The following is a 24,532-nucleotide window of genomic DNA, read 5'->3' as shown; positions in this document are numbered from 1 at the left end:
TGTCATGTTGCTGAAATAATGTACTAGCAAACCTTATTTAGCATTACACATCGCTAGAATAATTACTTAGATACTGTAACGTTACCATTATTATCTTGCTAGCTATTTATAACTTATAGAAAGAGTGCAACGTTATGAAGTTACATTACATGTATTGCAAAATACGTAATGATTTGAGGACCAAGTTTGTAGTCAAAGTATGGGCAGGCCATAGTCAATGTAAAGCATATTGTTGATGTTTCGTCCCTACCAGTGAATGTGCGATAACGTACTTGGTTACTTACGTAACCTCGGTTCCCTTAGAGATAAGGGAACGAGTACTGCGTTGCAAACGCTGTGGGAAAACTCCTTTTCTCGAGAATATTGAAGCCTTTATTTTAAAACGCATTGCTGCAGCACAGGCGAGAGCATCAGGCTCGCGCGAGCATGCTGATAGGCTGTGCTGTGGCAACTGCACGAACCAATGGCGGATAGGCAGAGGCGCGCGAACCAATCAGGGCGCTTGGCACACTGCCAAAGTCAAGCGCGCGAAAATACACGTGACCATAGAATATAAATACAGATAAAATCCGCCATTTGACAGGTATAATCGACTGAAGCGAAAAAACACCTGACACAAGATAAACAGCACGGCAAGGCAACGCAGTACTCGTTCCCTTATCTCTAAGGGAACCGAGGTTACGTAAGTAACCAAGTACGTTCCCTTACGAGAACGTTCTCTCGTACTGCGTTGCAAACGCTGTGGGAACGCTATTTAAAACGCCGTGCTATAATCTTGTGGCCGCTCTGACTCACCAAGTACCGGGAAGTTACAGAATTGGCCAAGATAAACGAGACCGAAACATCGGGCCCAGAAATTTAAACCATAAGAAATGGCCAAGGGCCAGTCTTACGTAACCCACAACTCAAGGTGACAACCGTGTGTCTGAGTCAAAAACTAGTCTGGATCCACAGAGCCAGGGTCTAGATAGAAAGCACTCGTGCCTGCAGAGCAGGGACATCCAAGTTGTAAAATCTCACAAATGTGGACGGAGCGGACCAACCGGCCGCCGCACAAATGTCCTCGATCGGAACACCACTCGACCAAGCCCACGAAGAGGCGACACCTCTCGTAGAGTGAGCCCTAACACCTATGGGACAGGAAAGGCCCAGTGAGGTGTAAGCCAGAGCAATGGCATCAACTATCCATCTGGACAGCGTGAGCTTAGTTACCGGAAGGCCTTTGGTTCGGCCCCCGAAACAAACAAAGAGCTGTTCAGACTGTCTGAAAGAGGCCGAACGCTCTAGATAAATTCTCAAAGCTCTGACAGGGCAGAGCGTGAGAGAATCACTGTCCTCCTCAGTGGGAAGAGCTGACAGAGAAATAACCTGGGCTCTGAACGGAGTTGAGAGCACCTTAGGAACATATCCATGTCTTGGCCTAAGAATGACCTTGGAGTCATTAGGGCCAAACTCCAGACAGGAGGCGCTAGTAGAAAGCGCCTGCAGGTCCCCTACTCTCTTCACTGACGCCAGTGCCAGGAGCAGGGCGGTTTTCAGAGAGAGGGGCTTAAGATCAGCTGACTGAAGTGGTTCAAAGGGAGGCCCCTTAAGAGCCCGCAGGACCAGAGAAAGGTCCCAGGCCGGTACAGACGGCGGCCGAGGCGGGTTAAGCCTTCTGGCGCCCTTAAGGAAACGAACTATAAGGTCGCTTTTACCTAAGGAGGCTCCGGCTTCCAATACGTGATAAGCAGCAATGGCTGCCACATACACTTTGAGAGTGGAGGGGGAACGACCCGCGTCCAACATCTCCTGCAGAAAAGAAAGCACTTTTGGTACTTCACACGTGTGTGGGTCGAGGCCTCGAGCTAAACACCAGCTGGAGAACACTGACCATTTAAGGTGATAGAGGCGTCTGGTAGACGGAGCTCTAGCCTCCTTAATAGTGTTCAGGACACCTTCTGGGAGATCCTGGGGTACCCGTTGAGTGGCCATACATGTAGGGCCCACAAGTCGGGACGGGGATGCCAGATTGTCCCGTTGGCCTGAGTCAGAAGGTCGCACCTCACTGGGATTGGCCATGGGTCTGTTACAGACAGTTGCATCAGCTCTGGAAACCAAATCTGGGTTCGCCAGAGAGGAGCTACTAAGAGAACTGCGCTTCTCGTGTTCCTGATCCGTTCGATGACCTGAGGGAGCATCGAGACCGGAGGAAACGCATAGAGAGGAAGGTTGGGCCAATCGTGGGCCAACGCATCCCTGCTCTTTGAAAAGAAGATTGGGCAGTGACAGTTGTCTTCTGAGGCGAAAAGATCTACTTCTGCCTTCCCGAAGACCTCCCAAAGCAGGAGAACTGTCTGAGGGTGGAGAGACCATTCCTCTGGGGGGACTCTGCCCCGAGAGAGCATGTCTGCTCCTATGTTCATCGTGCCTGGCACGTGAGCTGCCCTGAGCGAGCGCAGGTTGGTGTGAGCCCATAGCAGGAGCTGAGAGGCTATGGCAAACAGGTTGCGAGACCTGATGCCGCCCTGGCGATTTATGTAAGAGACCACCGACATATTGTCCGTCCGGACCAACACGTGGTGACCAGCCAGGTATGGGAGGAAGGCTTTCAGGGCTAGAAAAACTGCTCTCATTTCGAGGCAGTTGATGTGTAGGCGTTTCTCCGAGCTCGACCAGAGGCCGGAGACAGGCCTGCCCTCGTACAGAGCTCCCCAACCCAGGTTGGAAGCGTCTGTTGAAATCATCCTCCTCTCCGAAACCACCCCCATGCTTACGCCCTGCTGGTACCAGCTGGCGTCTTTCCAAGGGGCCAGGGCTTGAATACAGCGCTGGTCCACCTTGATAATCAAGTGGCCTGAGTGCCAGGCGTGGGGTGGCACCAGAGGTGCTAGCCACAGCTGAAGAGGACGCATACGCAGTAGGCCTAGTTGGAGTACTGATGATGCAGAGGCCATCAGGCCAAGGATCCTCTGAAACGTTCTGAGGGGTACATGAGAGCCCTTTAAGAACGATGCTGCGAGCTGCTGAATCGTTAAAGCACGGGCCGGTGTGGGCCATGCTTTCATAAGTACGGAGTCGAGAACTGTTCCCAGGAACGTGATGCGTTGGCTGGGCAACAGAATACTCTTGGAAAAATTGACCCTGAGGCCCAGACCTTCCAAATGGCTGAGGAGCCAGGCTCTGTGAGTATGTGACTCCGCCTCTGACTGAGTCAGTATGAGCCAGTCGTCGAGGTAGTTTAGGATGCGCATGCCCCGCTGCCTCAGGGGGGAGAGAGCTGCATCCATGCACTTCGTGAAAGTGCGAGGTGCCAGTGCCAGTCCAAATGGTAGAACTGTGTACTGGTATGTCTGCCCCTCGAAGGCGAATCTCAAGAATGGCCTGTGGTGGGGGTTCACTTGAATGTGAAAGTAAGCGTCTTTCAGATCTACTGAGAAAAACCAATCGCCTGGGCGAATTTGCGCCAGGATATGTTTGGTCGTGAGCATTCTGAACGGCCGTGACATGAGAGCCTTGTTCAGATGTCTGAGATCTAAAATGGGTCTCAGGCCGCCGTCTTTCTTTGGAACAAGAAAGTAACGGCTGTAAAAACCTGACTCGCTCTGAGAAGGGGGGATCTTCTCGATGGCCCCTTTTGCCAGCAGACTTAACACTTCGGTGCGGAGGACATGACTCAATGTGCTCCTTACCGTGGTTTGTATAACCGCGCGAAAACGCGGTGGTCTGCGGGCGAACTGAAGCGAGTAACCGCGCTTTATGATGTTCATCACCCAATCTGAGATTCCGGGGATAGCTTGCCAAGCTAGAGCCCGCAGAGCCAGAGGTATTATCATATCTGGAACGCCCAGTATCGGGGGCTCGGACTGACATGTATGTAGGTGAGAAATTTTGCTCGATTTGTGCTTTTTGTGGGTCGCTGTTAAAACAGCGTTTGTGTGCAGGGGTGCGTGACAGGTGACGGGCCCATGTACTGCATTTAAAACTGCTCCAACCGCCTGAACTGAAGAGGGGGCTGCGAGTAGCACTCGAGCGACTTTTGGGGCTGGTCCGGCCGCGGCGGGACAATGACCCCTCTTTAAGCTGGTTAGGACGGCTTCTTGGGCTCGTGATCGAGCGTGAGCTTAGGCCGTGGGCCCTGGCGCTTCGTGAACGGGAACCGTTTAGCAGGCTTCGGGTGCTGGCTGGTCTCAGCCGCTGGGCGGGGCTGGAGGACCTGTGAAACTACCCTCTCAGGTCGCGGCGTGCTCTTGGGGCGCCGTTGGACTGAGCTAGAGCGTTTGGGCAGAAAGTGCTTCATAGCGCTGGAAGCTTTCTGAGCCTCGGTGAAGCGTTCTGCGAAGCCGCTAACAGACGGGCCGAAGAGACCGGATGGTGTAACTGGAGAGTCGAGGAAGGCGGTCTTATCTGCGTCCCTGATCTCAGTTAAATTCAGCCACAGGTGGCGCTCTAAAACCACCAGGCTGGCCATGTTGCGGCCCAGGGCTTGAGCAGTGGTCTTAGTGGCCCGCAGCGCCAAATCCGTTGCACTTCTGAGGTCCTTAAAGGTGTCTGGGTCAGGGCCTGACTCATCCATGGAGCGGAGGAGCTTAGCCTGGAAGACTTGAAGGGTCGCCATGGCGTGAAGTGCAGAGGCGGCTTGACCAGCGGCAGCATAAGCGCGGCTGGCGATGGCCGATGTGGTCCTGCACGGCTTAGATGGGTGCACAGTCTTAGACCTCCAACTACCCGCAGTGGGAGGGCATAAGTGTGCGGCGACCGCTTCCTCCAGTGGAGGGAGAGACATATAGCCTTTTTCTTCAGCGCCGTCAACAGTGGAGAGCGTCGAAGAAGCAGATGAGCGCGTTCGCGCTGAAAAGGGCGCGCGCCAGCTCTTAGTGAGCTCTTCGTGGACCTCAGGCAGAAAGGGGGCGGCGCGCTGACGAGGGGCCTGATGGCGCCCCGGCAGGAACCATTCGTCGAGGCGGCTTCTGGGCGGTTCAACAGGAGAAACCCATTCGAGTCCCAGCTCGTTGACAGCGCGAGACATGACACGGAAGAGTTCGGCGTCGATGTTCGCTCGAGTGTCGGAAGAATCCAACTGAGAGGGGGGGACGGGGTCCGCGGAGCCCGACCAATCCTCGCTCTCAGATGCCGCCACGGAAACTGCGTCATCATTTTCCTCAGCAGATCCGCCAAAAGAGACGAGTCCCGCCGCATCAGATGAGGGGCGTTGGTCGCTCCGAGAAAATAGAACTGGAGAAGGGGGCGTGGGCGAAGCACGTGGAGAAAGGCCCGGCGTGCATTCGCTAAACTCACTGCATTCAGGACGCCTCTGCTCGCGTCGCTTCTTCCTACGGGGCTCGCGGGGCGCCGAAGACGGAAGATGGGCGGGATCACTCACCGACGAAGCGAGGGCGAGTCTCGAGCGTAGAGTAGAAACAGGCATCCCGTCGCAGAAAAGGCAGCCGCCTTTGGTGAGCGCTGACTCGGCGTGCTCAGGGCCGAGACAGGCAGCGCACTGTGTGTGTCTGTCAGACACATGCAGGGGAACCCCGCAAGATAGACAGAGAGAGGGAGGCATTTGAAGCAACGCCTATGCGCTGTGAAAACAGCGATTTGCTCTTTTAGATAGAGAAAAAGGATACTCGTCGGATGCCACAGGGAAACGCTTGGCTGGCAGGTGCCGAGATGCGAAGCTGTTCCGCTGGAAGGCTTTTCAGACGACGAGCGGCTTCTATCCGGAGATGATCAGCGACGAGGTGAGTCGAGCTGAAGGAGATTAAATCTGTCAAATGGCGGATTTTATCTGTATTTATATTCTATGGTCACGTGTATTTTCGCGCGCTTGACTTTGGCAGTGTGCCAAGCGCCCTGATTGGTTCGCGCGCCTCTGCCTATCCGCCATTGGTTCGTGCAGTTGCCACAGCACAGCCTATCAGCATGCTCGCGCGAGCCTGATGCTCTCGCCTGTGCTGCAGCAATGCGTTTTAAAATAAAGGCTTCAATATTCTCGAGAAAAGGAGTTTTCCCACAGCGTTTGCAACGCAGTACGAGAGAACGTTCTCGTAAGGGAACTGTTTATCCGCCGTCATCACATCAGTGTCTCTGCATGTTTACTAGCATGTTTTCAGGCTAAGTCAACGTTTTCTAAAAGCTCCCTACTGCAGCTTTAAACTTTACCAATGCTAGCTTGATAGTGAGTACTAAAAAACATCTTATTTGTTTATATTCATAATGATAAAGTTAGATTGTTTCGCAATTCTAGCCTGCATGGCAGTTTACTGTGAGAAACAATACAGAAAATACAGGAATATATAATTGTTTGTGTTTTGTTTGCTTAAGTTTCAGTGTGGATTGTTTGTGTAACCTTTAGACATTAATGAAGATAATTTAATATTTTGTCTAAATCATGCAGAAAACCATCTATCTTTGGATAAAAGCGTCTGACAAATGGATAAATGTAAAATAATATATATTGCCACTGTACACTGTAAGTCCAGATGTTCCTTCATGAACAACAGCCTTTTAAAGTGGATTTTAATGTGGTTATTCAATTTGTCCCATTTTGTCTGTTTAATAATACTGCTATCACAAAAAGGGCAGTGAAAATTTCTGCAACATGTTGTGCATTGCTCCAAAAGTGGTAGCGCTATTCAAACTCCACTGGCTACCTGTCACATTCAGGATTGATTTTAAAATTTTACTATTTGTGTATAAAGCTCTTATCAAGCTGTTTCTCACAGTAAACTGCCATGCAGGCTAGAATTGCGAAACATTATTGGATAATTCTTATAATTTACATTTCTCTGGGCCAATCGGAATCTTAGCACTTTTTCTCTTGGCCAATCGGAATCTTAGCACTTGCGTCATAATCTTGAAGCACACACACCATGACACACACAGCGTCAACAACAGCTGAGCTCGCCATTTGCCTGGCTACCGTGCGAGTCTAATGGAAACTCACGCATGAATTTTCCTGCATTGAACTTGTTTTTGTCCCGCCAAAGTCTTATTTGATCGGTGAGTAATGTAGATGAACGGCTGCGTTTGTGACATGGCGCATGTTTTAACTAAAAGAACGACCAGAGAGAGAGAGAGCCGGTCGCGCGCGCGCACTCTCTCTGTGTAAACAACTTCACCGTCTCCAAACTAGGCGCTGTGTTGCTCTCTCTCCCTCGCACATATTAATCCAAATAAATCGACACGGTGGTAAAAGGTCGGAAGACCAAAGTTTCGTGTGGAGCATTCGGAGATTTTTTTCCCTTGAATTATACTGCTATGATGCTGTCTCAGACTGAGTACAGAAGCGAAATGAAATTGAGCGGAAGTATGAAAGTCTGACGTAGTCAGGCTAGAGTATTGCATATTCAGTAATGAAACAATAATTGAACTTTGCAAAGCTAATGGAATGTACAACACACCTCAACACCTTTCATCCAGAAACTGCTGCAGCGAATCCCATCAAGTGTCCTAGTGAAAAACAGATTATGATTAAAGGATTCATCATCTTAAAGTCAGCATGAAATCAAATTTTACAATTTGTATTTTTATATGTAATATTGTAGTGTTTATGTAAATGATTCATCTCTGCACTTCATTTTTTTTTTTTTATTCATGTACCCTTATAATCTTTAATCAAATACGTTACCCTTCCCTCCCCCCTCGAAACGACTTCTCTTCCGGTCATGTGCAATGGCGTGAGGTAGTGTTGTCAAAAGACCCGGTACTTCGGTACCAAGTCGGTACAAATTTTTTTTAAACGTCACGGTACCAGGTTTTCTCAAACCCGGTACTTGATGCGCGTGCATGCCCGAAGCGCGCGCAGTTGCGTCCTCTTCATAAAAGCGCTGATGGCGATCGGCGGTGCTGCTGCTGATGTGGTGCTGAGGTTTTTGCGCGTGCAGATACGTTATTTCAAATGGCGCGAGGCAAGCGCGCTCATAATAGAAGCGGCGCGCTCGCTTTTCCATGTGCGTTCATGGATGCATAGCAACGACAGACGCCACGGGAGTACAAACGCTTGTGCGAACTGCGCTCTCCATGACGACGAGGAAGTGTGACATAGGCCTATTAATTGATTTCTAGCCCTTGCATTAGCTTTACTACTAGATATATTTATGGAGATGAGAAATAAAAAGCCGTCATTAATATCAGTCCGTCAGAAAAGCAGTTCTAGTCTTATTCTTGGCTGGATAACTCTTAGCAGGTTTAAAAAGCCCTTTTAAAGTTAAATATGAATACAGTTTTGGATTAAATAAAAGTATAGTCAAGTCAAATAAAACATATTTTATCTCCTGTATAGTTTGGTAATGCTACAATAAGATACCATTCATTAACATCACTTAATGCGTTATCTAACATAACACATTGAGTGAACAATATATTTTTACAACATTAATTCATGTTTGTGAATGTTATTTAATACAAAACACTTGATTGGTCATGTTTGTTCACTTCATTCATTGTGCATTAAATAATGTTAACAGAAATAATGTTAACTTTTGATTTTAAAAATGTATTTTTTAAATTAACCCCTAAAGGAGAATAATTGCGACAGTATATAACTATTGTTTTTTTTGTTAGGTCATTTTATCTAATGTTATCTAACAAATGGAATCTTATTGTAAAGTGTTTTTAATACTACAGTTTCCATCTTTGTGATATACACTTTAATATAATTATGTAAATTTAATCTAAATTAAGCTTTGGTACCGAAATTGGTACCGAGAACCGTGGATTTTCACTGGTATCGGTACCGAATACTGAAATTTTGGTACCGTGACAACACTAGCGTGAGGGCGTAGCAACTCCCCTCAAACCATTAGTCTGCTATGAGCAGAGATGGAGAGGAGGAGCGCTAGAGTAAAACCCTGCTCCTCTATTCAATATTCCCTTTCACTTGGAAATACGTCACAACACTGGAGAAAAGTCGTTTGTAACTTCCGGTTCATGCCAACTTTAAATAGAAGCAATAGTTTCCAAGACAAAAAAACTTCACAAATAACATCACTTACTTGTACTCAAACTCTTGGCGGATTCTGGATTACTGGGGAGAAACCTGGTTCTGAGAAAGAGGAAACAGAAATTTGATGATAATAATAATAATAATGAATGAAAGATTCCGTTATCCACAATAAACAGACAAATAAATTACACAGATGAAATAAAGGAAAATCAAATGTACAAGTCAGACCCATTTACCTGCTCCCTTCATGAACTTAAAATGATGTTTCTCCCAGGTGCTGTGTGGAGGTGTGCAGCGGATGGCTAAATTGTTCCTTTGTCTTTTTTGCGGAGGTTAAATGGGGGCCAGTGGCACATGCCCTTCGCTGAGCCACTCTTGCGGAACCACTGCAAATGGCAGATCCTCCTTGTTGATAAACTGAACAATGTGAAGCATCTAAAATAGAAGACACATTAGCATAAAGTATACTTTTTGATAAAAAAATTTCAGGCAAAATCAACAACATTAAAATGCTCACACCTTCGAAAAAGCAGTAATTTTCACAAGTGGATCAACAGAAAACCATATTCAGACAAACAAAATCATATAAACAACCTACATCGTTATTTTTGTAAGAAAACACCAAAAGTTAAACTAAGTCTTTCTAGATGTAAAGTTTGGCTACCTACTGTAGCTAGATACATTTAACATGTAACGTTAGAACATGCTTGAACCCAGTGTGTAAAAAAGGTGAAACAGCATGTGGTAGCGAACACTATAATCTAGACTAGCAGCATAATTATGTTTAGTTAGAAAACAACACAAGTTATACTGATCAGTCTTTCTTGTCGTGAAGATTTTGCTAACGTTACCATTCCCACGCAGGCGGCAGAATAATTGTCCGTAGTTCAGGAACTGTAACGTTAGTTAATTCGACTGACCAATACTATCTTAAACCACATGTACTCACACTTGTATAAACATACATAACAGTTAAACATACTTAGAAGAAGAAAAAAACTCAACGCCAGGAAGAAACCAAGTAACGTTAGCCTAGCTATGGCAGAAACATGGCGGAAACTTTGCAAACAAGGCTAACTTACTTTAGCTTGACTAGTTAGGCAAGAACAGATTTTAAGAAGAAGAACTAAAAACAATGTCAAAAATGAACATAGTAATATTGCGTTACACAAAAAGGAAAAATGTACTTACTTAAAAGATCGTATCTTCCCTCTCTCCAAATACTGAAACCGTGTGACGAGACGAGTAAATCTGCTTCAGTTTTTTTAGGTGCTGCCCCTCTCGACCGGTGGAGGTACTTCTCTGTTTGTGCTTTAACACTTTAAAGGTACAGAATTTGTACAGGTCGCAAAACTCGCAATTGCAGACTGCAAAGTAATCCCTTATACATGTAAAAGGTAAAATAAAATAAAAATTGAGCTTGTAAAACAATGAAAGACATAACCACAATTTCCTGGAGTGACAGAGAGACAAAATATTTATAAATATTTCACTTTATCCTTCAGGTCAAAACAGGGATTTTCATGTTTCTCATAGACATTACCATGGTTGCAAATTAATAAAAAAAATATAAAGCAAACCCAAGATTTTGGCCAAGTTGCAGATGTCTTTCACTGTTCACTGATTTCAAGCATTGGTGAAAAATCTAACTTCATCCATTTATTCTGCTAAATTGTTCATACCATGAATGAAATATTTATTTTAAAAACTAATCAGAATCAGAAAGATATTTATTGCCAAGTAAGTTTTACAAAAGGAATTCTTTTTGGTCTATTGGTGCATCTCAAATTGTGCATAAATCAAAGAAATGTAAAGAATTGTCACCTTAAGTGAATAAAATAATTCTATATATTTTACATATTATCGCTTCAGAGTTTCAAAGTAATTTAAATGTAATTTCCTAAACCTTATCATGGAATCAGAGTCAAATCTGTTATAACCCCTAATGGCTTTGGAGCAACAACAAAAATGTATATAATTCACATAATAATTATAATCGCTTTAAATGTGAAAAGTAGTTAAGATGCTGTCAGTTTCACTCATGGCTGGTCGATTTCAAAGCGGCTTGCCGCCAGCCGGCCGCGGTTCATTTAGACGGCGGCAACCGCCAGAGAGAATGAAGTCGGCGGCCCGGCGGCTGTTCGCCGGCGGCATCTCGCAGAATTTGGGAGTGACGTATTCGGCGGCAAACGTTTCATCGCCGCCAGCGGGCCGCACCTATAGCCGACAGCTTGGGGCCGGCGGCAAAAAGAAGCCGTGCCGATATTTTTTGCTATCTGGGTGGGTGTGAATTGTGCTAAATAAGTTTCCTTATCTTCTCTGAAAAGCGTTCCGGACATTCAGCTGACATAAAACAACACTTTAATTAAACGAAATAAAACTATACAGTGATTAAATGTTTTCTATGTTGACAACTTGACACAAATCTTGGATGTCCATGTCCTAACTGCTGGGATAATCACACAAACGCGCACGACACGTCCAATTCGCGAACTAATAATGACTCCTTTGAACCGATTCATTTGAATGAATCGTTAAAACAACTGATCTTTCCAACAGTGAACTCAGGAGACGTCTGAATCGGTGTATAACTAATCAGTAACACTTTACAATAAGGTTCTATTTATTACATACATTATATAAAAGTACAGTTTACTAACTCAAGCTTAAACTTTAAAATAAATAAAACCACTTTTTTTTAAAAGCATTTTAAACATTTTTCCACACAGTGCTATCAAGAATCGATAAGAGAATCGTTAAAGAATTGGATCGATAATCAGAATCGTCAGTGGCATTATTATTGATAAAATCTTATCAAATCCCATCCCTATGTGAAGACAGTAAATTATAATCAAACATTAAAGAACATACATGTTTTTTTATATTTTTTTTTAAGAGTAAAAAGATGCTAACATGAGGTCTTATAGTCAAGTCAAGTTTATTTGTATAGCGCTTTTCACAATACAGATTGTATCAAAGCAGCTTCACAGTATTAAATTAAAATAATACAACAAAGTTTGTTTCAAGAGGAATTTATTGATTGATAAAATTTAATTAAATATCCCCAAAATATCCCCAACTGAGCAAGCCAAAGGCAACAGTGGCAAGGAACCGAAAAAATCCATCAAGTGACCTAATGGTGTCCTAAAACTCCATCAGGTGACCTAATGGAGAAAAAAAACCTTGGGAGAACCCAGGCTCAGTCGGGGGCCAGTTCTCCTCTGGCATTTATGAGCTAGAGGCCGGATTGCTAGAGGTCTTATTGTGTCACTGTCAGTCTTGTTACATCAGTGCAAAACTAGGGTATGCAGATTAATTATTATTATTATACATCATTCATCAGCATGCATTGATTAATCCCATGGCATGTATATAAAAAAAAAAGTTAGTCTGCACCCCCCCCCCCAGATGTATGAATCTCTGCGTACGAAGGATCCCACACATATTCTCTTTGTACATCCCAGTTAACGTAAAATTGAGCGCACATGCACGAGCACAACGCCCCACCCAGTCTCCTCCCTTAATTAAATTAATTTAAATATGGTAATGAGTACACTTTGGCAAAAGAAAGCAGTAAGAAAATGGCGGCAAGAAACGAAACTTTACAGAAAGTGAATTGGAGGTGCTACTGTCGGAGGTAGAAACGAAAAAAAAAATGTTTTATTTGGAACTTTGTCCTCCGGAATTAATAACAAAAGGAAAAAATATGAGTGGGAGAGTTTGGCTGATGCCGTCAATGCGGTGGGATCTGAGTAGACTGAGAACAGTTGAGACACTTTTTGCGTTTTAATTTTTCACACAAAAATAGACACTGAAAAGAAGTGAATTTCCACATGACACGCCACATGACATTTCTACTAGACTAAGATATTATCAATCAATAATACCCACAAGTAGTTTATATTTTCCACAATTAGCTCATGAAAAAATAAGGTGCTTTTTGTCTCAACTTTGTCTCAACTGTACCAATATGTGGTACAGTTGAGACAGTGCATGGTACAGTTGAGGCACCCATTTTTAATGATGTAAAGGTAACTAACCATTCATTGTAAATATAAAAAATAAAGACAAATAAAGAAAATAACAATTGGGCAACATTTTTGTTTATTCATCCATTTATATTCATTCATTTTATTTAAATTAGCACTGGTTAAAATGTATAAAGCAGGAACAAGATATGTAACAATATTTATTAATAATACACAGTTTAAATATCACAAATATCACATTTTATTTTCATTTGCGTCCTATGCTGGCTAATTACGACGTTTAAACTGTTATCATAACACTGAACAACTAAACAATGTGTTTCCTAATAGAACTCTATCGGGGGTACAGTATGTGTCTCAACTATCCCCCACTGGCCACCTCGCACATTTCTCTAGATTTTGCAATTACCTTGCATGACACAATACCATGAAATATGGCAGTTTTTAGGGCACAGAATAACGTTTGTGGTGATACCAGTTATGTTTAACAGTCATATAGGGATAATAAGCTATTCATTGTGGAGAGTGCATGGTGAAGTGAACGTCATATCTTAGAAATGAAACTTTTCCCGATATCTTCGGATCGGAGATGCATCCGTTGTTCAAATTTCCCACGATCAAAGAGGACACTAATACGCACGTGCACAGCAAAAATCACAACTTGTGCTTGCTGCGAACGCAAGTTATTTAAGGTGTCTCAACTGTACACATGTCTCAACTGTACACCGTCTACCCTAAATGACCTTAAAAAGAAACGGTCTGATATAAAGGTGGACATTAAACCAAAGCTGCCATTGCCATAGACTAAGGGTTGTATCAGTTTGCATATGCTTTTATATGTTCTTACTTAATTGCATAATTGATAGAATATTCCCATAAGGCTCGTGTGACAATATATGTCAATTATTTTATAAATTGCAAATTAATAGCAATGCTTCCCACAGGTGGTGGTGCGATAGACTTGTAGAACAATTCGTTGTGTAATGTTTGCAACTTCACTTCATTGCCTGTAAGAGTCGCCAACGGACAAAAACAATGAGAAATGTACGGACGCCAGTCATGAAATTGGCGTGGAGGAACGCACATTCTCGCGTTAATTTCACTGTTAGTACATACGACCGTGAGCGTGAAAGCTGGCGTACGCAACGTTTTTGTGCGTACGCAAGATTGATACATGAGGCCCCTGGTCTGTGACGTCACCCGCCTATGATGTCTCATCACACCATTGGACTGATTTCATATGTGCTTCATGACGCAATCACACAGTCTCGACGCAGCTTGAAAGGGAACTCAAAATATTTTAGGTAATTGGTTACATACAAAATTTTAAGTTAAGAAATTCAAAGTTTAAGTTAGCAGAACTGGCAGAATTTTATTTTGTTTAGCATAACAATTGTTGAATGAGTACGACAATATGTAACATATAATATATCTGTTCTCAAACCAAACTCATGCTCCACTCGTCACCATGATGGAAACCCCCTAAAAAACACCACATAATAGAAACTCTTCTAAATTAGCATAGCAAATCATTAAACACTACTACATCTCCCACTTAACATTAATCTTGCAAAAAAAAAAAAAAAAACATTATATAACACTTAATTTAAGCAATTACAAAGCATGCTGAGATATACTGTAGAAATCCCAGCCCAGTTTCAGTTATATATAAGTTTGTCTAAATTCAAAGAAATAAGTTAATAAAACTCAAATTCAGATTACTTACAATGTGTCAGTTTTGTAAACTCAGAAGAAAAAGAAAGTTCTAAATACATATAAAATATATTTATTTTAAATTCACCAATTACCAATTAATTATTTTGAGCATTAGGGTTTACAGTGAAGGTTTTTGCATTTACTGTTGTAGAATCTGAACTCAGCAGGAATGAGGCTTTATGAGGGTTTATAGACTTGATAAACCTGTTTTGCACACGTCACTCAAACAAAGAACCAGGAAGCAGGAAGAGTTCGGGAAAGAGACTAAAGTGCAGTTGAGCTGTTGTGTGTTTGTGTCTCAGTATTCGTGCAGTAAAATGGCAGAAGCCAGATTTTCTCAGGATGAGTTCCTGTGTCCAGTGTGTCTGGATCTCCTGAAGGATCCAGTGGCCATTCCCTGTGGACACAGTTACTGTATGATCTGTATTACAGGCTGCTGGGATCAGGAGGATCAGATGAGAGTCTACAGCTGCCCTCAGTGCAGACAGACCTTCAGTCCAAGACCTGCTTTAGCCAAAAACACCATGCTGGCTGAAGTGGTGGAGAAACTGAAGAAGACTAAACTTCCTGCTGACTGTTACGCTGGAGCTGGAGATGTGCAGTGTGACGTCTGTACTGGAAGAAAACACAAAGCCGTCAAGTCCTGTCTGGTGTGTCTGGAGTCTTACTGTCAAACTCATTTTGAGCGTCATGAGGAATATTTCTCCCGTAAGCCACATAAAGTGACTGATGCCACTGGACGACTGCAGGAGATGATCTGCCAAACACATGATAAACTCCTTGAGGTTTTCTGTCGCACTGACCAGAAGTTTATATGTGTGCTGTGTTTGATGGAAGAACATAAAAACCACGACACTGTATCAGCTGCAGCACAGAGGACAGAGAAACAGGTATGAAACTACACACTGATGAAATAATGTTGACACTGTTTATATTGGCACCATATGATCAGGAAACATCATTCACACTGCAGACGTCACAGAAGTGAACAGAAGCTGCAAGTGGACTTTCACTGCTGAGCGTATTTGAGCTTCACATTTAACTTTACAGAAAATATGGTGAAAATACACCGTAAACATTTATCAACACAAACTTAATTTTTTTACTCTTCACATGATGATATAGTGCCAGTATAAAGTGCCATCTGTGTTATTGGTTTGTGCTGCAGAAGCAGCTGAAGGAGACGCAGAGGTCGTTCCAGCAGAGGATCCAGCAGAGAGAGAAAGATCTTCAGCAGCTGAGAGAGGCTGTAGAGTCTCATAAGGTGAGTCTGGAGAAGAAGAGAAGTTTGAGAAGTCTCAGTCAGGACTCACTGAAGCTCACTGTGTGATTGTGATGTGTGTCCTAACAGCGCTCTGCACACACAGCAGTGGAGGACAGTGAGAGGATCTTCACTGAGCTCATCCGCTCCATTGAGAGAAGCCGCTCTGAGGCGACACAGCGGATCAGAGATCAGGAAAAGACTGCAGTGAGTCGAGCTGAAGAACGACTGGAGCGACTGGAGCAGGAGATCAATGATCTGAGGAGGAGAGACGCTGAGCTGGAGCAGCTTTCACACACACAGGATCACATACATTTCCTGCAGGTAACAGAGATCGAGAAGAACAGGACAATATTTGTTTTGTTATTTAAAGAGCGCGTTACTAATATGCGCCTGTAGGTGGGTCCACAACGCACGAACACTTACACTTTGTCCCGTAGATGGTTTGCTTGCGCACTTTAACCTCGCGCACGAGCAGATTGTAGCAACAATGGGTTGTACATTAATATTAATATTAGCTCAAATTATCTATAGGGAATTGTAATAATTAATCATGAATATGATTAATATTTTGCATATTACAGTTACATTAATTTATCGCAGCTGAACTAGATTGATATACTGTATGAATGATTACCATAACGGGTTATGGTTCGTCATTAATACATCAATAGTCTTATTTCAGCTCGAAGTTATGGGATAACTTTAATGGAATTAATTTAGTTATCAAACAATCTGTTTGTCCAGCAAACATTAAACGTAAGATTAACTTAACTCTCAAGGAAAATTATCCTTCTTACAAACACAAGAAAGAGTATCTTTTCCAGGCCTTGAAAAAAAACAACTCTCTGTGTTTGTGAAATTAGGTTACTTAAATCGTACCAAGATAAAGCATATAGCTAAGATCGAACATTTCAGTGACTTCGCAACATGGGCAATTAAAATTGACATGAGTCAATCAAGGACATATGGAATTTAATAATTGGACTAATACATCGAACTAAGGAATACATTAAACTACACAAGACACACGGATTATATGTCTATGTACATAAAATACAGTTAAACAATACAAGATAACGAATAACAGTGAGAGAGAGAATAAAATGATCAGAATTAGAGAAAGATAGAATGACAGAAAAGGATGAGAGAAAGGATGAGAGAGAGAGAGAAGGATGAGAGATGAGATCGGAAGTGAAAGCAAAAATCTGCGATCAGAGATCGCAGTAGGCTATGTCAAAAATCACAGACAGTAACCCTTGAGAGACCACAAAGAAATCACATTAAAAGTTCAATTCAATAATCGATACTTGCATATGGTTCTCTTTGTATGAGGAAGGAAGGCAGAGTCCTACGTGTGTCTTTAAGAGCAGCGTGAGTCGTCTGAGGGGAGGCGTGCGCGTGCTGTGTCTTCCGAGGTGAAGTTGCCGGGAATGATTCAGGCTAAGTTCATTCAGCTCGTGAATGAACAGAGGCGAATCGGAAAACGAAACTAGACTATAGAAAAACATACAAAGAAATAAAAGAGAAGAGAAGCAGAAGCAGGCCGAAGCCGGTCCGGACTTGGGTTTCCAAAGTTTTGGAGGAGGGAGAAGAGAGAGAAGGTTGAAGGTTTGGACTTTTTATCAGTGTCCCGTGTACGCTTCCTTTTTCGTGGAGGACGAATCATCTTAGAGCATTCCGAGCGGGAAGATTCTCTTTGTGTGTTAATGCAGCCCGACCCTCGTGTGGAATCAGAGAGGGCAAAATATGATATTATCCTCGGGGAATTAAAACGCATGGAACCATAACGTTTATCACAGTCTCTTATCAAAAATCTCCTTCGTCGTGCAAAGGGGATTAAAACAATACTAAGGACGAATATTGACAAAGATAGCAACATAGAGATACATTCTTTTGTTGAACAAAGGCACTTTAAGATTACCTTACTGTAATCCAAAAACCACAACTATTCTAACATCACACTGGTGAACATGCAAATCACCCGGAACACTCTTTATACAGTTGTAATAGTTGGTAAAATTAAATTTTACTAGTGGAAGTCCATATATGGCAATGTGTGTGTGTGTATGTATGTGTGTGTGTGTGTGTGTCATTCAGAATTCAGGCTGCTTTTGTGAACTCTTGTCCTTTCCCCCACCCTTTCGGGGGGTGGTCAGGATGTGAGTCCCGTGAGTTGGTGAGATTTGAATCAAGGGACTAGGTCGACCCTTTTGCTCAACGCTCGGCTTGTTATAAATGTGTCATGTGCTAGCGAGGCTCGCCCAAGCGGCGCCCTCGCTGGTCAACATGCCCCAAAGGGGTCGTAAACGGAATGCTCTTTGTTTACTCAAGAAGAAACGAGCTGTGTTTTGCAAATCAGGATTCGCTAGTTCAGAACATCTGGCCGGATGCCAAGTCAGTGTCGCTACAAGATCCGTTTCCTCACTAGAGAAGCGTTCAGTTTTTCTGCTTGCAAATAGCAACTGGCTTTTAAAGGGAATGAGAGATGAGACTCTGATTGGTTTATTGCACGTTACGCCCAAAACACACCCATTACTCATTAAGAGAATAGGGACGACCCTTTTAGACCATGCGCCGGGAGCGCCGGCCATTTTTCCCGTCCTTAAACTAGCAAAAGTGGATTCGGACACAATCTAAGTGCACTTGCGCCGTGCGCTTTAGACCATGAGCTTAGATTCTTAAAACAGGGCCAATGATGTATTGGAATTAAATGATGACAGAGTTGATCAAACGATAAAAGCTTGATCATCAAGGTATTCTTTTTGTAACAGACTTTTAAGAAATGTAATAGCTTCTCCCACTCTACAAATCAATGCTCTCACTGCTGAAATGAAAGTAATAACGAATTTTTAGCAAAAGGTTGCAGTGCACCGGTGATGACTTGAGCTCATCAGTCCACAGTAACCAGGGTCTGAAATAGCCCTATTGTGGCACTGACCACACAAAACATACAGTAGTGGCCAAAAGTGATGTGTGGAGTTTCTTTTTTTTAAATGACCCTACAAGTTTGCTTAAACTATCAAATTATGAGGATTTTCTTTTTTATATTTATATTTTTTAAATAGTTTAAAACATGAGGGAAGATCAAAACACTAAACTTAGTGAAGGTATTTATCTGACAAAATTATTTCAAGTCAAGTCATCTTTATTTGTTATAGTGCTTTTTACAATACAGATTGTTTCAAAGCAGCTTTATATTGATTACAGGAAAATAATGCAACAAAGTTAGTTTTGGCTGTACAGCAGATCTAGAAGAATATTGTCCAGCTTAAGTGAGTTCAGTGTTGATTCATTTCCATTGTAAATCATTAGTTATCTATTTAGTTAATTTATCTATACAGCCGCTCTGGAGAAAACAGTGATGCCATCGTCCAGCTCAGTTCAGTTCTCAGACAACGGTGTCAGTGCAGGCAGATCAATAATATTGATGAATATTAAGTGACAAAAAAGGCAAACTACAGCTGCAGGTTTTAGAAAAACTAAAAAGCTCAGAAGAAAAAAATAATCATACATTGACTGCAGCATTGTCAGTTGTTAATACACTGAACAAAATTATAAACACAACACTTTTGTATTTGCCCCCATTTTTCATGAGCTGAACTCAAAGATCTAAGACTTTTTCTAAGTACACAAAAGGCCTATTTCTCTCAAATATTGTTTACATATCTGTCTAAATCTGTGTTAGTGAGCACTTCTCCTTTGCTGAGATAATCCATCCACCTCACAGGTGTGGCATATCAAGATGCTGATTATTGCACAGGTGTGCCTTAGGCTGGCCACAATAAAAGGCCTTCTGATTCTTGCTTCTATTGAGATTTCTAGTTGATCATTCCTCTCTCCTCATCACTCGCTGCCGATCACTAATAAAAAACCTTGCTCTGTATTCACTTCATGTCAAATTAATTCAGTGTGCTTTTAAATAAAGCCAATCTCTAGACACACGATGTATTCAACGAAAAATAAATGGACAATGTTTAGAATAAAATGAGAAATGTTATATTATTTCCTTTAATAATACAACAGTATTGTTTCTTCACTTTCAATAATGCAACAGTAGCCTATTATTTTTTCAATAAAACTTAAAGTCCTTTATTAAAAGTTAAATTACCCCAAATCCAAGCATATATTAAATGATTGATTAGTACTTCCCATTTCATAGTAAATTAAATTAACAAAGACAAAAATATCATATTAATGCCTTTTCATCACACAAATATAATACATATAATACAGCTAAGATGGAGATTGATGCATTTGATCATAATATGCTTATTTAAAATATTTAATGTGAGAGAGATGTTGGTATATTACTGACCTCTAGATTTTATTTCCACATCTAAATGAATCACTTTTGTGTTTTCTGGACAATTGTGTTGTTTTTTTTGTGTGTGTTTTTTGCTTTATTTCACTGCTGCTGTCATTCATTTTAATTTAATGTTTTATTAAATTTATTTTTTAAATATATAATTTCAAAACACACTGAATTTGGAATTATGATCACAGTATTTCTAATAAAAATTATGTATTTCTCAAGCTAATATTGAGCTTATATTGATTTCCTTGGAAGTTCACATATAGTGTAAATGGCAAACGCTAGAACTTGTGTCTCTAATGTCACATAATGAATATGAGAAGAATGAAGCTGATGCTGTGAAAGTGCTGGATTGAGGAGAGTTACTAAAGATCAACAAGAGCCACACAAATCTGACAGTAGAGCAGGTTATTGATGAAGTGTGGAGGTGATGAGCTTTGATTTCTGATTTCTCTAGAGTTTCCAGTCTCTCTCAGCTCCTCCTGAATCTACAGACGTAAATGACAATCTCTTCAGTTCTCTCTCCTCTTTTGATGGCGTGAGAGAATCTGTCCGTCAGCTGAGAGACAAACTGGAGGATTTCTGCAAAGAGGAGCTGAAGAAGATCTCTGACAGAGGTAAAGTCCTGGAGATTCTGCTCTCAGAAATGATCCTCCATCATCTCAGATCATGTAGAAGATCATATTAGAAATGTCTTTGGAACGGATGCAGGGATCATTTTCTCTTGACATGATAATCACACTCTTCATGTCTGTTGATTTCCACAGTCACTTTCTCCAACATTGTTCCCAGGACCAGGAACGACTTCCTACAATGTAAGTCACTGAGAAAACAAGCAGAAAAACTCACCGAGGGCTCTATCTTGCACCCAGCGCTATTGACTTTGTACACTGACGCATGTATCATTCCTATTTTGCACCCGCGCACAGCTGACTTTTCCCTCCACAGACGCACGTCGGTAAATTAGGGAATGAACTTGCGCTCCCGGGTGCGGTTCAGCGAAAAGAGGAGGCGTGTTCCGGCGCAAACGTTCCCTGGTGCTATTTTGCAGATTTAGAAAACGATTCCGCCACAGACCAGGAAAAACCTAGTCTAAAGTCAGTGGCGCGTTGCGCATGTTATTCAAATGCTATTTTGAGGGCGCATGCTTGGCCATAATGTAGCGTGTGCACAACGCACATACACTTTGATTCTCTCATCTACACAGAAGCAGCAGTTTTCATTTTTGCAAATCATAGGCAACATTATTACAAGGAAAAATATTAACACACGAGGGAAATCATTGTTGTGTCCATGAAGTTGTGAAAAAATAGGCATAAATCTAGCTTACACACTTACCCAAATTATCATACGCCTGTTTAACCGAAGCTATTTTGGGTGGGTTTCTCCAATGTCACTTCTCTGTGTTTTACGGCCCTGACGAGAACGTCGGTCTCCTCGGCTGTGAACCGCTCCTGGCTCCTGGCAAACCCGCCGTTATAATAGCAAGCCGCCATGGAACAAGCGCGCCTGCTTTTAAAGGGAATGTGAGATGTCGCTCTGATTGGTTTACTTCACGTTACGCCCAAACCACACCTATGAGTAATGTAGCTACTTCAGACCAACCCATTTTAGATTTGCGTCGGGTGCAAGAGTAATTTATCCCGCCGGTATAATAGCAACAGCGCCCAAGACCCGCCCACAAAGTTACTTGTGTTTCAGATCGTTAAAGGGCCCTGAGTGTGTTCATGTTCTCCAACATTGTTCCCAGGACCAGGAACGACTTCCTACAATGTAAGTCACTGAGAAAACAAGCAGAAAAACTCACTGAGTGTGTTCATGTTCTTTCTGGAGAAGTGAAAGAAAACATGACAGAAGAGTTTTAGAGTTGATCATGTAAATGATGATTTGCTCAGGATATCTGGTAAACTGCACTGAGAAACTGATGATATATTGAACATGAAGAGTTCAGATACATTAAAAGATCAGACAGATTCATAATTCCTGATTCTGATGTGTTTTATCTCCATCAGATTCCCATCAGCTCAATCTGGATCTGAACACAGTGAATAATTACCTCCGTCTGTCTGAGAGGAACAGAGTGATTACTGTCACTTTCCCAAAGCTTCAGTCGTATCCTGATCATCCAGACAGATTTGATCATCTTCAGGTGTTGTGTAGAGAGAGTGTGTGTGGACGCTGTTACTGGGAGATTGAGTGCAGTGGTGAACGTGTGGATATATCAGTGTCATATAAGAGCATCAGCAGGAAGGGATGGGGTGATGAGTGTGTGTTTGGACGTAATGATCAGTCCTGGAGTTTGATCTGCTCTTCTGACAGATACTCATTCAGACACAATAACATACAGACTAAACTCCCTGTAAAGCCCATCAGCCGTAGAACAGGAGTGTGTGTGGATCACAGTAGAACAGGAGTGTGTGTGGATCACATTAGAATAGGAGTGTATGTGGATCACAGTGCAGGAACTCTGTCCTTCTACAGCGTCTCTGACACGATGAGCCTCATCCACACAGTCCAGACCACATTCACTCAACCGCTCTATCCTGGGTTTTTGGTTGGTACTGGATCATCAGTGAAACTGTGTTGATGAATCAGGATAGATTCTACCCATAATACTTTGAGCTGCATGATAAATCATAAACTCTGAGATGTTATAGAGTCTCATACTTTCTCTTTATTACATTAATACTACAGCTGAGCTTCTGTCAGTGAAATAACATGTTCAGATTATGGTTGAGTAAGTGCTGAGCTTGAAGATGATATAATATTCCCTGCTAAACTCAATAACAATATTATTTCGTCTCATTATTTCTTATGTGTGCCTTGTGTATATGTATATGTGTATATGTATATGTGTGTATATGTATGCGTATATGTATTGTTTTATGGTGCATCATTTTTAAACACCTTTTACCTAATTTTGATTATTATCAGGTTAGTAAGGTTAAAGTCAAATCTGTCCTAAATCATAAGCATTTGAATTTTCACACTTAGAGTAAATAGGTCACAGAATACTTCTCCGTGTTCAGTTCAGCTCAATCTCTGAGACTTTTGGCAGGTGAACTTTTTAATTTCAATTAAATATATTGTTATTAACTACAGGTTAAATAGTTAACATACAAAGTACTAATATATAAAAAGAAAAGAAAACAAAGTCAAAGACAAATCGTTTACAAGCTTTGTCTGCTGGAAATGCTAATAGCAAGAGCATCTAACACCGGAGAGGCCGTTCCTGAGAGTCAGCGTCTGCCTTGATCTCCTCATGTCAGCCTTGTGTTCACAATCTGAGTTCTTGAGGTCTTCATCTTTGTAAATCCCCTCATAATTCATTAGTCTTTTTATGGACAAATCTGAAGTCTTGAACAGTCATAAGTTCCAGAAGATCCCCTTAAAACCTGTTTATATAATCCCCTATAAGAACCTGCCGGTTCAGGGTGCGTTATCTTCTTCTTCTTCTTCTTCTTCTTCTTCTTCTTCTAGCGGATCGCAAACAACTTTTAAAGGTGCATACCGCCACCTACTGTACAAGAGTGTGAATCACCATGTCACTTTTATTATTCAATCTAGTGCATTTTAAAAAGGTGAAAGTGCCCTCCAGATCTCTCTTACCCCTTCTACCTCCCCTTCTGTTCCCAAAACCCCTTTTAGATCCCACACCCGTCCTGTTCCTCTTACTTTGTCATGTAATTTTCTTCTGTCGGATTCATATATGGAACAGTGCATGATGACATGATCTATATTTTCTTTATCTCCACAGTTAGCACACTTATTACTATTTATTTTCCCTAGAACAGCCAACATACTATTTAATCCTGTGTGATCTAATCTGAGTCTTGTTATTATTATTTCCCCTCTTCTGTTCTTTTCTTTATAGATCTTTATTTTAACAGATTTTTTAATTTTATAATATCTCCTTCCTTTCAAATCTTCATCACACTTTTCCTGCCAAATCTCCATGCCTTTATTCTTAATCAGGGCTTTCCCTTCTCCTTTTCCTAATGTAATTGATATTGTAATTTCTTTTTTTGCAAGTCAGCATCCTCATTTCCTTTCAGTCCCTCATGAGCTGGCACCCAACAAAACTGCACATCAATATCATATCTTAGCCTGGCTAACGTCAGACCTCTTTCTCACTGAGACGTGGTCTGGGAACCACATGTTCATTTTCTCGTATTTGAGGCGTGGTTTACGAATGCCCAGAGCCGTTTATTGGGCGCTACGAATGTCTATCAAATGCGCCTGTACGTAGCTCATAGCCAATCGTTTCAATTATACCAGATGACGTATGTAGAGCGGCAGAAATTCGACGAGGAAGAAGACGATGG

General features: G+C 42.1%; 2 protein-coding genes across 2 annotated transcripts in view; one reads left to right on the top strand and one right to left on the bottom strand.

Moving 5' to 3' along the window:
• Window positions 1-24,532, bottom strand: part of LOC309503372 (uncharacterized protein) — a 149,730-nt gene that overhangs the window by 31,425 nt on the left and 93,773 nt on the right. The window lies entirely within an intron of this gene.
• Window positions 14,796-23,690, top strand: LOC309503344 (tripartite motif-containing protein 16-like). The gene is made up of 6 exons (XM_082176141.1): window positions 14,796-15,521; window positions 15,800-15,895; window positions 15,983-16,216; window positions 20,665-20,824; window positions 20,975-21,022; window positions 22,220-23,690. Exons 1-6 carry the CDS (start codon window positions 14,811-14,813, stop codon window positions 22,792-22,794), a joined length of 1,824 nt encoding a protein of 607 aa, XP_082032267.1. The 5' UTR covers window positions 14,796-14,810; the 3' UTR covers window positions 22,795-23,690.

This window comes from Leuciscus leuciscus, assembly GCF_965113295.1.
Source record: "Leuciscus leuciscus genome assembly, chromosome: 7".
Taxonomy (NCBI): domain Eukaryota; kingdom Metazoa; phylum Chordata; class Actinopteri; order Cypriniformes; family Leuciscidae; genus Leuciscus; species Leuciscus leuciscus.
This window is presented reverse-complemented; position numbering and strand designations above follow the sequence as displayed.